Consider the following 15153-nt stretch of genomic DNA (forward strand, 5'->3'; position numbering starts at 1 on the left):
TTGTAAATTTACTTCATGAAAAAAAAAAGTGTTCCTTAGGCAGAAGAAAAAAGTCCTAGCTAGAAGCTCAGGTGTAGAAAGGAATGAAGAGCAAAGAAAGTTGTGAATATGTGAACTAAACAAAATGAATGTTGTATAGAGAGAGCAAAACAATAATGACACGTGGGATTCTGAAAAAATACAGAGACAAAGTTAAAATGCACAACAGTAATAGCTTATCATTCATTGAATAGCGTTAAACTGTTAAAAGGGACTTGCTTTGTCTGGCAGGGAGGTAAACTACAAATCAACATGGAATTTAGATAAGGATACATGTTACAAATTTTAGGATAACCACTAGAAGACTAGAAAAATGTCCAAACTATGGTAAGAGAATGTTAGGGGAGGAAATGAAATATTTTTTAAAAATTCCAAAAGACAAAAAGAAGAGGAAAAGGAACATGGAACAGGCAAGACAAATATAAAAGAAGACAATAGATTTTGCCCCCAAACATTTAAGTAAGTGCATTAAATGTAGATGGACCAAATGCTGTACTTTAAAATTTTATATATATGTATTTTCTGGAGGCTGGATTGAAATAAGGAAGCTATTAAACACCTGATACTCTTCCCATCCCTGGGTAATTGGGTGACCATCCTCCCTCCCACTGTTGGAATACTCTTTGAATAGTTTAAAACAGAATTTGTAGGCTGGGAGACGATAGACACAGTTGAGGACAGAGGTGCCAGAAAGTAGGGAGAGTAACAGCCAGGTCATTGCAGTGATGCTTAGAGCAAGGATGCACCATCCTCGTGCTCATAACTACCAGTCCTTTTGTTTTCTTAGTTCCTAAACCTTACATATGAGATACACTCAAAGATTACTAGTCATCTAAGGAAAACCTCTCACATGAAAGATTTATTTCATAAAAGACACTAAAGCAGACACACAGAAAAGGGCAGTTGAGGAAAAAGCAGGGATTATGTGGGAAGAAGGAGAATTACAAAGCTATCAATATCCTCATAGAGACGAAATATTATATCCCCGAAACAAAACTATTTTATTTTTTTAATTAGAAAACAAAAATAGGCTCTTGAAAATGAAAAATTTTGTAGCCAGAAGGATTAAAGAAAAAGTTGAGTAAGTCACCTAGAAATTGAGCAAAGAACAGGAGATAGAAAATGAAGAGAATTAGAGAAGTAGTCCAGGAGGAACAATACCAGATAATGGAAATTTCAGGAAGAGAGAATAGAAAAATGGAAGGATTATCAGATGAACATTTCCCCAAATGGAAAAACTCAAATTTCCAGATAGGAAAGGCCTACCCACCAAGTGACAGACATGATGGGTGAAAATAACACACCTCAAGCCATATCATTATGCAATTACAGAATGTTAGGTACAAAAAAAAAAATCTTACATACTTCCAGAGATGAAACAAAAAGATAATCACCAAAAAAGGATCTGAAATCAAATTCGCACGGGACCTCTCATCAACAATGCTGGAAGCTAGAAGGAAACTTATTTCCAAACTAAAATTTTAAACTTAGACAAACTATCAAATAAGTGGAAAGTAGTCAAAAACAAAACAAAAAGGGGGCGGGGTCTTCAGAAATGTAAGATTTCAAAAAATCTCCCATGCACTATTTTTCAGAAAACCACAGGAGAATATATCCTACTAAAAAAAAAAAAAACGAGTAACAATAAACTAGGAAGAACTGGGATTTAGGAAATGGACTCAGAAGTAAAAGGAATTCCCATGATGATAGAGGGATTACACAGGATAATTACTCCATATCTTAAATGGAGAAAAACAAGACCAGATTGGAGCTTCAGCAGAGATTTACTCAGAGGATGAAATTACAGAGTATGTGAAGTAGCTGAAATAGTAGAAGATAATTTAGACAAGTGTTTTGGCGTGAAATAATTTTAAGTACTGAAAAACCAAAGTCAAGAAAAAAAGCAGGACGGTAACTTTAGGGAAAACAAAAAGTTATGCAGAAGAGGAAAAGTTATCATGATATAGTGTTAATACATGGCTCAGCTGTAAATACATTTATGAAGTCATAATAATATAAACACTGAATATTAATTCAAACAAAATTATGTTCTAACTATATTGAGAAGAAGAGAGAAGGCTGGAAATGTGAAAGAAAGCTAAATACCTATTTCCCACAGGAAGGAAGGAGTCAGTGATCTCTAAAACTCAAAAGTCGATCAGAAGAATTATTAATATAAGCAAGCAGTTTAAGAGTAAGAGAGATGAATGAATATTAAATCAGCTGAAAGAATTGAAAGTAGTTGCCTCTGTAGGGCAAGAAATGGAGGTGGGCTGGGAATTAATATTTTTTGTAACAAGTGTTGATGAATTGTATTCATTTATTATTTGGTAAATGTAAAAATAAGTTGAGAAAAAACTTGATATTTCTAAAATTATTTTCTAATAAGAATTGTAACGGTTGACAAAGATCATTTGATTGTATGTAACTCAGATTTCTGTTTTCTCTGGGTTGCTTTGTCTTTTGGGGGGTTGGTGTTTGGGATGGGGGTGGGTTACCATTAATTTGCTTTAAATCTAGGAATTTATTTGTCTCCTTTCACAATTTATTTGACTCCTTTGTGACCTTACTAAATAAACTATCTACAATGTTTTCTAGGCGTGGCTTTAGCTGTTATTCTTTGTAACACCCGGCATATCAGTGACCATGTTTTCCTAGAAGCTGCAAAGGTAAATGTTTTAAATATTGTTTGATGATTTTATAAAGGATGAATTATTAAGGTTAAAAGTAGAGAGAAAAGGAGAGAATGGGTTAAATCTGCTTTATGAATGGAAAGGAAGTTATTCATCCATTGCTTTTTTGACTTGCCCATGTACTTTTGCATAAAATTATTTTTTATCATGATTTTTCAAATGTTTGATGGTAAGCTATTAATCCTTTCATGTGTATAACCATCTGTACCTGTATCATATATATCTGAAGGTATAGTGTGATAATCATAGATAAGATATAACTCCTTGCATTTTTTTTTTAATGTCAATTACTGGCCCATTGGCCTGTTGGCCCATCGGAGCTCCAAATTTTGCAATATGAGTTTTGAAGAATGCACATTAATACAAATATTAATGTCTATTTTCATAGTAACTGTGGTAATTATGCCAAATTCTCTATGTTAAATGGAATATGTCAATAAATCTTTAAATCTGGTTATTTCTTTATTGTTTAATAGTGAACAGTTTTAATTTCTGCAGTGTAAGTGTATTCCCGATAGAAATAAGGAGAGTTTTAATACCTGTGTTATTCTCTGCTCAGCCCCCAAAAAATCTATTTTATTAGGTCTTTACTATTCTATGTTATTTAAACAAACAAGAGTAAAATGCAATTTTTCTCTGCAGGCACTGACAAATCAATTGACAGATAAAGAGCTGGCTCAAGGGAGACTTTACCCACCTCTTGCTGATATTCAGGAAGTTTCTATTAACATTGCTATTAAAGTAAGTAATAATTTATACCTCGTCATATAAATTTTAATGGCATTTTCTTATGTAAGTAACACATTTATTAGAGAAAAATTTGAAACATTTAGAGGGTGCAAAGAAGAAATTTTAGGTCACCGGTATTCTTCCTACTAGAATATAACCAACATTATTTTGGGTTTTTGTTTTTGCCTTCTCCTCTGTATATACATATGCATACATACGCACATTCTCTTGTGCCTATTTTTATGATTGGTTCTCACTGTACTTTTTTTCCATGTTGTAAGCCTTTCCCCATGTACATCAATAATAATTCTCATGTGTGATCATTGCATGGAATTCTCTTTGTTATTGTATCATAATAATTTGACCATTTCTCTATTTTCAGACAGTTAAGTGTTTTTTGTTTTGCTAGAAATAATATTGTAGTGAACATCCTTAGGTAAGCCTTTATGTGCATTTGTGTTTGTTTTTCCTTAAGATAAATTTCTAACCATAAGGGCAAAGGTAAACATGCTAAGGCTTCTGATATATATTGCCAAATATTCAGAGAAGAATTGCTGATGTACATCACACCTGTTAGATCGGAGTTTATCTATTTTCCCACACCTTTGCCAATACTTAGAATTATTTTTTTAAAATCTTGCATATTTAATAGGTGAAAATTGTCTCATTTTTATTTAAAGCATTTGTTTTTACATTGAAGAATTTTGTTTATTGAAAAATCGTATTTCTTCCCATGAACTACCTGTTCATGACCTTTGCTCGTTTTCATATTATGACATTTGTGTTTCTGCTTTCTAATACTAGTTTATAAGAGCTCTTTAATAAGGGTAGTGATCCTTCTCTTTGCTATGGTGCAGGTATTGTCCCATTTGTCATTTATTTTAACTTGGCATTGTTTGATGTGCCATTTTCAAAAGCTTTTTCATAGAGTGATCTGTTAATTTTATGGATTGTTTCCTCATCTTTTATGAATGTTAAAGCCTTCTCCCCCTCCAAAATTATATAAATATCTACTTGCATTTTCTAATAACATAAACCTTTTCTTTCTTTTTTTTTTGAGATAAAAGCATTAAACATGGTTCATAAGAAAATACAATGAAAATACTATTCAATTACAAGAGTTTGAAACCTCACTAGTTGTTCATACACTTTTAAAAATTCATACAACTGTACAGTCTACTTAAGCTAAGTTTGTTGTTAACCAAAAGATCAATATCAAAGACCTAGACACTTGACGACTACTCTCGGAGTGGTTATAGTTTTGCAACAACAGAAGAGTAACTGTTCCCTTATAAATATTCCTCACTTATTCAGAAATCACTTGGCTAATGATGTGTACTGTTTCCTCATTCTTTGGGGGTGTGTGTGAGAGCAAACACCTGTTCTCTCATGTCAGATTGTGTAAAATAGCTATTGCCCCTCCGTGAATATGGGGATTGGGAAGATAGTCCTACAATCTTCTTCATGTATTTAGGTTTTTAGACAGGCCAGTTGAATTTTTCCCCAAAGCTTTCTTTCGAATGTTCAGATCCTGTTTTAATCCTCACTATAGATTACTGTGTGCCTGGGGGTTAAAAGGAGGACAGTGATGCCGCTTTGAAACATTTAGTGTATTTCTTCCAACTAAGCCCAGCTTTGAAATTTCATTTTGTTACTGGATACCTCTGTTTAATCAATATTAAAGCCTTTGGGATGTTGCAGATTTGCTTTAGAGGTAGATAAAACGCAGCTAAGTCAATTGAGAAATAAGGAATTTGCTGTCTTTAGAGAGTATCATGACTAGAAGTTGATCTTTTGTTCTTGGTGCTTTAAGAACTTTGCACATTTTACATTTTTATCTGTTTGCGGGAAATACCCAAGTCTTACCATAAAGCTTTTTAATCTCTCTGAGATTTATTTTAGTGTATGATATGAGAAAGAAACATTTTTTTTTCTGAATTGTTAACCAGTTACCCTACTACCAGTTGATTAAGAATATTCCTTCTATTAACACAAGATCTTTGAATCTATTACTGGGAGTCTGTTCTTGACAATATTTGTCTATCGTTAGGCACTGTTTTAATTATTATAATATATATAAAGTATGTTATTTGATACTATATATTTCCCATCATTACGGTTTTTCAGTATTGTCTGTTCCGAGCTGTATTTTATTTATTTATTTATTTAAAGGATAATCCTTTTTTTTGGGGGGGGATATTGGGGAACAGTATGTTTCTCCAGGGCCCATCAGCACCATCATTGTCCTTCAATCTAGTTGTGGAGGGTGCAGCTCACTGGCCCATGTAGGAATTGAACCGGCAACCCTGTTGTTCAGAGCTCGCACTCTAACCAACTGAGCCATTGAGCCGCCCCTGAAATTGAGTCTTTCAGTATTAACTCTTCCCTATTCAGTATCTCTTTCCACTTGTTTCTCTTTTTTTAGGTCTTTCAATATAATTCTGTTGTTTTCTTAATCTTAAATGTGGCGCGTCTCTTATTATTTTCCTAGATATTAAAATGTTTGTTATTGTTTATAATAAAAGGTTTTCTTTCCATATATGTTCCTTCACTGTTCATTTCTAATATATAGGGAAGCTGTTAATATTTATAAATTTACTTGATAACCAGTTTCTCTGTTGAACAATTTGGATTTTTTTGATAGTTTCTCAGTTAATTGTTTTGGAATTTTTGGTTTTGAATCATTTCCAAATAATTTCTTTTTTAAAATATGTATAGCTCTTTTTTTCCTCCCTATCTTACTAAATTAGTTGATACTTAAGAGCATTTTTAAGCCATTGGGTTGATTAGGGCATCCTTGTATTTTAATACACGTGATGCTAGCTTTTGGTTGAAGTAAGTATTTTTTTATCTTTTTAAAGAAGTAGACTTCCATTCCTAGTTTACTAAAATTTTCTTAAACATTAGGATTAGATGTGAAATTCATCAACCGTATTTTTGACTTTTACACTGATGATCATAAGATTTTACCCCTTTGAACTCTTTATGTTGCATTATTTTAATACTCATAAACTAAGCAAAGATTGGGATTTGGTAAAGGGTGACATGTTTAGGAAATAGTAAGCAAACCAGTTGAATTGGAGACTAAGATACAGGTAGGAAAATGGCATTAGACAAGATTTGAAAGTTACGTTAAATTTGTACAGGCACACAAATGCCAGACTGAGAAGTCTGAATACCTTACTATTATAAAACAGTGGAAGATTTTAGAGCCCAGAACTAGCATGAGTAGAGGTCAGCTTTGGAATTTGTAGAATATTATAAGTGAGACAGATTTTGGAAGATAGCAGTCAGTTAAGAAATTACTGGTGTGTCTCAATGAAAGGTAAATACGTGAGGAAATAGGAGATCTGTGCTAGGGGTTGGTATAGGAGCATAGCCTCAGGTTCACATCTCTTCCCCCTTCCCCGGGATAGAGAATTTGCTCCTTCTCCACTGGTTTAAGGCTTTCCTTTTTAGAAACAAGGGATCAAGAGAGTAGGCAGTGCTTTATATCTGTCCCCCACCCCAACCTACAGCCACTGAGCATTTCCATAGCCACCAGTCACCTCCTGCTTGCCCATATGACCAAAGAGAACTCTGATCTCATGCCTTGCTCCCATTCTTTCTTTTCTACAATAGAGTAGAAAATAATTGAAACACGTTTTCCATCACAAAATATAGTGAAATTGAGCTCCTGGAACCAAGGATTATTTTTAATAAGCACCATATTTTTGTTAAAATTTTTCTTCAAAAAAGCTGAAATAAAGTTTGATAGTGGTCACTATTCGGATTGGGAATTGGAGGGGGAAGAGAAAGATGTAATTGTTTGAATTATTTTTTACCATGAGTTACTCCATTTTTTTAAGTTAAAATAAAACCATAACTTGAATTTACTATGCGACAAACAGGCACTGTGCTATCCTGGGAGGAAGCTTTTCTTACTACCTCATTTTACATCAGAACTTAGGTTCAGAGGGTTTATCCTCACCACCAGTCATGGTGTGTGGCCTGATTACAAAGATCAGAAATTCACTGATGCCAGTGTAGGTGGGAAGTAAGCTACCTTAACCGTGTAGGGTCTGGGATCTAAAATCAGAATGCTTTGGGGTTGAAACACAGCTCACCTAACTACCTTGGGCAAGTTACTTAAAACTCCTCATGCTTTGGTATCCTCAGATGTAAAATGATAATAATAATAATAATAATAATAATAATAATAATAATAATAATAATAATAATAATAATAATAATAATAATAATAATAATAATAATAATAGCACTTACCTCAGATGGTTCTTGTGAGGATTAAATGAGATATCCATGCAAAGCACATAGAACATGCCTGGCACTCAATGATGGTGAGTTGCCATATATAGGTTCTAGCCCTAACTTTACTTGACCGTATAGTTCTAGTGTCAAACCCCTGGTTTATAATAGTTTCTGTGTCTTCTAACCCAAATTCTAGAGCAAAGCATTTGGCTCACTTTGGGTGAGGTTTTCACCCCAGTCCCATCAGCTCTGACTAGGAAATAGAGTCTCCTACACACTGTGCCAGCAGGACTGTCAGGGAAAGGGACATGGGCTGTCCAGGTCGATCTACGTAACTGACACAGAGTAGAGCTGAAAATTATTTCTTGGATTAAAATATTAAGGAAATGCCAATAATTCAGGGTGGAGGTGACGTTAAGCAGGTCAAACTTATGGTAAGAGTTCAGATGGTTTTTATTTCATCTTTTAAACTTTTAATAGTTTACAAATGTTTTGAAATGAGTCGAAGTAATGTTATTTTTTATTTTGAAAGAAGAAAAATGCCATTCTTTTAAATTCGTTTCTCTGTGTTTCAATGGTCCGTTTTCTCTCAAAGAGGTTGATGTTCAGCGCCTACACAATAATCTTCCTTTATTTTCCAGGTTACAGAATACCTCTATGCTAACAAAATGGCTTTCCGATACCCAGAACCTGAGGACAAGGCCCAGTATGTCAGAGAACGAATATGGCGAAGTGAGTATGACTCCCTGCTGCCGGATGTGTATGAATGGCCGGAGTCTGGAACAAGCCCTCCCCCAATAATGGAATAGAAGCACTCTCGAGGAAATACTTTCCAGGCTTCAGGGAACCCTTTTTTCAGACAAAAAGATAGTATTGTCAAATTTATGGGTGTTTTCTGTGTTTCGTCCTCCCCCACCGCTTTGCTTGACTTATTTTTCCCCATGAATCTACACTTCTGTAGAAGGTAGATGTGTTGACTGCATTGTTAATCCCATGCTGCCATCAAATAACTGTAATGTTTTCCTTCTGATTTGTAGCTCATCCACATCAAAGAGATGTTAGAAATGTATTTGTACACGTCTTCACTTGTGCTGTTATTCACTCTTGCCAAAGGATTTTCTGTTTACTAGTATTACAGATAGTAATCTTCTCACCCAGCTCTTTTAGGGCTACTAAAATAGAAACTTAACTTCTGTGGTGATGAGCACAGAATTTTGAGAAAAAGTCAAATTTAACCAAATTCTAGGGACAAATTGTCAGTATCTAAAAATGTTATTTTATTTCTTCTTTGTGGTCTGAAATTCCTTTCCAGTAGATAGAACAAGAGAAATATGAAAAATCTACCCTATTATTTATTTCCTAGAACTAAATTGAGACTTAACTATATAACATGGTGAGAGAGAAATGGGAACTACTGCTGCCTTTAGACAAATAAACAAAATAGTCATTGTTTTCAACAGTGTATAAAAATCATAGTGTAATCTTTTTATTTAATAAAGGTAATATCTTAAATGTAATTGCTTCAGTTATGCTATTTTATTGCCCAACTAGAAATTTAGGTTTGCTTATTATGAAAAACATATTTTTCTTTATTTCTAGATGATTCTAACAATAGGATACTTAATGCATAAATTATGACTGACATCATATGACTTTTAACAAATTAGTCATATGTTTCACATCTAAGTGAGTTATATTTAACTAAAGAGGTCATACCCCTATTCCAATAGTAATGCTTGAGATAATTTTGAGTCATTTCTTTGAATATCATTAGTGACAACTCTTTCTCCATTGAAGATGGATTTAATTTTTTGAAACCACCAAAATTAATTTAGAGCTAAGTGGGGATGAATAAAGTAACTATTCAGGTCACTTTTAATGGTCCATTTTCATGCCATTTTTAATCCCAGTTAAATGGGTAATAATTGGCTAGTGAGACCAGTGTTTTTGTGTGGCTTACATATTGGAGAGTTCTAAAGGAAAAGCCAAAATCATTTTGAGAAATAGTAGTATGTATGTGCCTAACATGATTGCTTTGAGGGAACAAAACTTTTAAATGCTCATTCTAGACTATTAACTACAAAAAATTAATCACAGCTACACATCAGCATGTACATAATTTGACATTTCTCTCTATTGTCCTTGATATGTTAGATGTGATATTCTGTAGAGAAGTTTCCTCCAAATCACCACGAAGCTTCTTTAAGATGCAGAGGCCTCTTCCCTTTCCTTCCGGGCCCCCAGGACCACCTGGGGCGGAGCCCTAGCAGGTGTATTTTCAGCAGGTCCCTAGGTGATTCTGACACACACACTTGCCCTGCCCTTCCACTCACTGCCTTAAAACTGGTGTCTGAATCATCTGGAGAATTGACCAATTCCTCTGCTGATGCAGTGGGCCTGGGTGGGGCCCAGGATTCTGCATTTCTGACAAGCTCCCAGCTGATGCCCATGCTCCTGGTACAGAGACCAGCCTGAGGGGCATTGCTCCAGAGTGCTGGCTGTGGTGTGTAGTGCTCACAGAGTGTGTACTTCATGTGAAAAAAGATAACTGAAATTATGTGCTTACACAGAATTGGTCTCATCTATTTTTGTTATGTATAGTTTTTAAAGGATGTTTATAAGAACAAACAGTAATGCAGAACTTGTAAACATTTTTCTGAAAATACTTAACGAGACCACTGTTCAATTCTAGATTGTGGATTTTTAATGTACTTATTAAGTAAAACCTGGCAACCCGTTTTCATTTATAAAAGCTTAGCTATCAAATGGATATTTGTTTCTTCTCTATTCTTGGTTGTTTTATGATATGACTTAGCCCTGTTCTTTGTCTTTTCCTTCTCTATATTATCAGCCTCTGGAGAAATAAGATTCTACGTTCTCCTTTGCAAAGGAGTTACTAATGAATTAAGACCAAAGCATAATAATTATTAAGGGTGTAGAGCATTATTTATCACTCTCAGATAATTCAGATAATTAAGAAAATTCAAAGGGAATGGTAGGAAAGTGGGAAAAGCCTTGCCTCAGGAAAACTACTTCCTTCATCCAAAGGGTCCTGTGGCTTTTTTCCAAACCCAACATTTCAGTATCTCGCAAAGATAACTTCATACTGTTGAACAGCTCCAATGTTCTGTTGAATTTACCAAAATGGAATAGGCTCTGTTGAGCATACATAACACTTGAGAATATTAACATAAATCTCAGCTCTTTACTGGGATTCCATTCAAAGGGACTGTCCTAAAGAATAAAATAGGACCAATATCATATTTACAGCCAAGACAAGACCACACACGTTGAGGTGCAGACAGATTGCTGACTTCACAGAAAGCGGCATAGATTCATTATCTACTTTGTTGACCAATTTGTGATTTGCACTTTGATGTGCATCTAAATGTTAAAATGAGAAAAATCCTCTACAGACAAGCTAAATAAAATAACTTCCTTAGTATTTAAAATACTCAAGATAATTCAACTACAGAAAACTTCCCTCTCCCCTGAAATCAGGATAAGATGTTTTCATGTTAGCAGAAAAAAGCTCACTGCTTTGGTTCAAATTTTAACAAATTCAACTGGGCCTATTAAGACAATGAGTCTTACTGCCTAATTCCCTTAATCCTTGCCAAGAATTACTCAGATAAACTAGTGATTAGATTTAAAAACAATAATTATTTTTCTTTGTTGGGTAAGAAAAATTGCCTCTAAAAGAGAAAAGTAAGTCAGCGTATGATGGAAATGTGTTCATAGTTCAGATGCATAAAATAGACAAATCATGACTTGGATGCTTAGTGTCTTTCTGTAATAGGTTTTTGCCAATAAACTTTTTCATATGTCTGTTTTATCTTGTTTTTGCCAAATAAAAACTTACTTGCTACTTCGTTGTTTGGGAAGTTATCCCTACATTCAGCACAGTTTTTACACATTTAAAACTAAGGGGGAATTTGTGGGTATGTATTCCCCAGTTTTCAGTATATCCTTTTGTGTTCTAGAAAAGTTATATTCCCTTACTTTCCTGATTTTAAGTGTATGCTCTAGCAAGTTATTGATTCCTATGTAGTTATTGAATTAGCACCAATATGTTAGGTATAGCAAAATACCTAGCAAATAATGATAAATTTTATGAAACACGTACTTTGTGCCAGACATTCTTCTAAGCATCATGCATGCATGATCTTATTTAATCCTCACAGTCACCTTGTGTTACTCCACCTGCTTTACGGGGAAGGACTGTAAGCACAGGGAAGTTTCAGCACCTTGTCCCAGGTCTCAGCTGGTGAGTGATAGAGCAGCCCCTCTCAGGGAAGAAGGGCCTCTGTGATAGGCGATTTTATCAGGATCTTAAATATTTTTGATTGTTATTTCAGATGAAAATATTTACCTATTCTTAAAAGATTAGTCTTAGGTCCTTTTTACTGTGTTTTACCAGTTCATTTGATTTTTACTTTCTTCCCATTTATAATTCAAATACACTACAAACCTATTTTATTCAGTAGTCTTCAGCATTTAAAGTATTTGATGTAAACATAAAAGATTTGGTTTTGAATGTGGTGGATTACACCAGAGATTCTCAGTAGCCTGTTCATTAACATCTTTTGATTTGGTAATCTTCGCAAACCGCCAACCGCTATCATTTCTGGGCAGATCAGTTTCAATAGTGCTTAGATACTTTGTGCATCTGCTAATGTCAATGTGAATTTGAATTTAAGATATATTTTAAATGTTATCTATGGTATTGTATACGTATATATAACTTCTGTTAAAAGGTGAGAACAGTTGGAAAGTAGTAATATAAAATGCATGTGTGGAATAAGGAATTTGAGGGGACCCATTTTAGCTAACTATTTGACAAAGTAAAATTTCTGCCTAATGTTTTATTATACTTTGCCTAATGACCTTTAAAATTCACTGAAATTAAAACCGTATTTTTGCTATGATATTGTGTTCCCTTTGATAACAGCCCAAGCATTCATTATTGACTTCAAGGAACCCACACGTTGCAAGTCACTGCTTAGCCTTTCTCACCTTAGTATTTTAGACGGAATAAATAGTCTTATAGTAATTGCTTATGGGAATATGAGTTTAAGGAGAATGCTTTGTTGAGGGTATATTATGCCAGATCGACTTATTACAAAGGGTTCCAGGAGTCAGTCTAAAAACTTCATAATGATGTGAATTGTTTTTTGTCATATATTGTAATGAGATGTGTGTATTTTCTTAGTAAAATTTTCCTATGCATAAAAATGCATTATGACTTTGTTTTTAAAGGCTGATATGTATAGGACACTTTTAAAACTTAGTATTATTAAATCTTATAACACACACACACACACACACACACACACACACACATGATCCCTTGGGAATATATTGTTAGACTTAAATTCACATGTGGAATACTAGTCACGCTCCTCATCCTTCCATATCCTTTTGTTAGCTTCGTACTCTCATTTTTTTTAATCATAGCAATAAAGGAATTATTTCTCACCTCGTCTGCCCCACGACATACACATGCCAAGACCCTAATAAGAATACTAAATCAGGAAAGATTAGAATACTAAATCAAAAAGTACTCAGCATCACCTATGAAGCCGACTTGTCAAAAAATAGAACCTGAATCAGAACAGGCCTCTAGATCTAACTCCCATGTAAAAGGAAATACAGAAAGTAGAGAAACATGTCAAATGATAACATTTCAGCCAAGTCCAGAATTTGCAAAATTCTACAGGACAAATGTCCTCATTTTTTCTACAAATTAACGACAGAAAAAGAAGAGGAAGAAGAATTCATTAAATTTTAAGAGAGAAGAGACTTCTAAATACAATGTGTAAATCTTTGGATCCTAATTCAAACAAACCAACTGCATATAAGATATTTTGGGAATAATTAGGGAAATTTGAACATTGAGCAGTTATTAGATGATATTAAATAAGGAGGTTATAACAAACTAGACTTAAGGAATTGTTATATTTCAAGTGAGACAATGTAAGTTCTTTAAAGAGCTTTTTAAATTTAAAAATTTTATATGGTAATTTTCTGACTTTAATAAATAGGCTTCAAAACGTTCTGAGATGATCAGGAAAATTGAACAGTGACTGGATTTGGTGGTATTAAATTAGTGTCTTTATGATAATGATATTATGGTTGTATTTTTTATGTCCTTTCATGTTTATACACTGAACTGCCCACCATCATTTTGTAGTGATGAAATTTTAAAAAAGAAAGGTTCCTTAAATGCTTATCGAATTGTTTATGGCTAAAATGATATTGTGTCTGAGATTTGCTTTAAGATAATCCAGGGTTTTGCTGCTTTTGGAGGGGCATGGGGTGTATATGAAACAAGAGGGACCGGATATTGCTAACTGCTGAAAGTGACGATTACACATAAACATTCACTAAACATTTTCTCAGCTTTTGTATGTGTACAATTTCCCATAATGGAAAATTTTAAACATGAACAAAAAGTTCCATCCACTATTCTCTAAAGAAATAATAACCTCTAAGGAGTTGTAGGAAGCCTTGATGGGTGGACAGAAGCAAGCCATGAACCTCTGGAATGGTCTATGGAAGGTTCTGCTGTGGGGAACACCTAGCTGAGTTGTGATAAAGAGCTAGCTGTAGAATATTTTTTTTTGAGCACTTCTTAGCAAGTATCAGAATAAAGTTCAAATTCTTTGCTAAATCCAGTGTTTAATCCTATGCTAAATCAGACCCAACGTGACCAAAAAACACCTTAATTTTTCTATTGCCACATTAGTCTGTCAACCATCCTATAAGACCCTGCTCAATTCCTACCTTAACTAATCTCATGACTAATGATCCCCCCTTTTCCATATTCTGAACACTCCTTTTGCTTTCTCATTTGTTCCCTCATTTTATTAGTGGATGGTTTTCAGATACATCTTTTTCCCAACCTCAATGTATGCTCCTAAAACCAAGGGCCACGATTTACTTTTAAAATTCAGCATCAAAAATAATACTGTCCACAAAATTGGAACTCCATATTTGAATAAATAAAAGCTTGGAAGAGCCCAAAAAGTAGATTACTTAATGCTTTATTGAGTGAGCAAAGTAGTCTGGTGGGGGAGAAGGGTGGGGTAAAGTGTTCTTGATTCCTCTTGCCATGGTAGTTTCAAAAAAACCCCACAAATAGGAGTATTTGGTTGCATATTACTTTGACCACTTCGAATTCGTCAAGCGAAAATCTGCATCTGGCATTGCATCGGAGCTCGAAATACTTTTTCTAAATGTTGGGATTTATACCGAATGAGTTTTTTCCCCCTTGTGATTTGTATCTCCTCGTGCAGTTTCTGCACACAGCAGGCCCGGGCTTTCCACTCGCGTCCAGCAGGCTATGCTGTGCGCAACCTAAGAGAACACGTCTGCAATGCTTGTGGCGAGTACAGCACAGGCAGCTTCAGATTTTAAGTATTCCGGTGTGTTCTTGGAA

The 15153-nt window shown here is 34.4% G+C and overlaps 1 protein-coding gene across 3 annotated transcripts in view; it reads left to right on the forward strand.

Moving 5' to 3' along the window:
• Positions 1 to 8857, forward strand: part of ME2 (malic enzyme 2) — a 52393-nt gene extending 43536 nt beyond the window's left edge. For all 3 annotated transcript variants that reach the window (XM_033087493.1, XM_033087492.1, XM_033087491.1), the window contains exons 14-16: positions 2638 to 2708; positions 3375 to 3473; positions 8354 to 8857. In XM_033087493.1, coding sequence (XP_032943384.1) covers positions 2638 to 2708; positions 3375 to 3473; positions 8354 to 8521 — 338 coding nt within the window. In that variant the 3' untranslated portion in view covers positions 8522 to 8857. The remainder of the gene's footprint in view (positions 1 to 2637; positions 2709 to 3374; positions 3474 to 8353) is intronic.
• Positions 8858 to 15153: the final 6296 nt, after the last annotated feature.

Source organism: Rhinolophus ferrumequinum, chromosome 19 (genome assembly GCF_004115265.2).
Source record: "Rhinolophus ferrumequinum isolate MPI-CBG mRhiFer1 chromosome 19, mRhiFer1_v1.p, whole genome shotgun sequence".
Lineage (NCBI taxonomy): Eukaryota > Metazoa > Chordata > Mammalia > Chiroptera > Rhinolophidae > Rhinolophus > Rhinolophus ferrumequinum.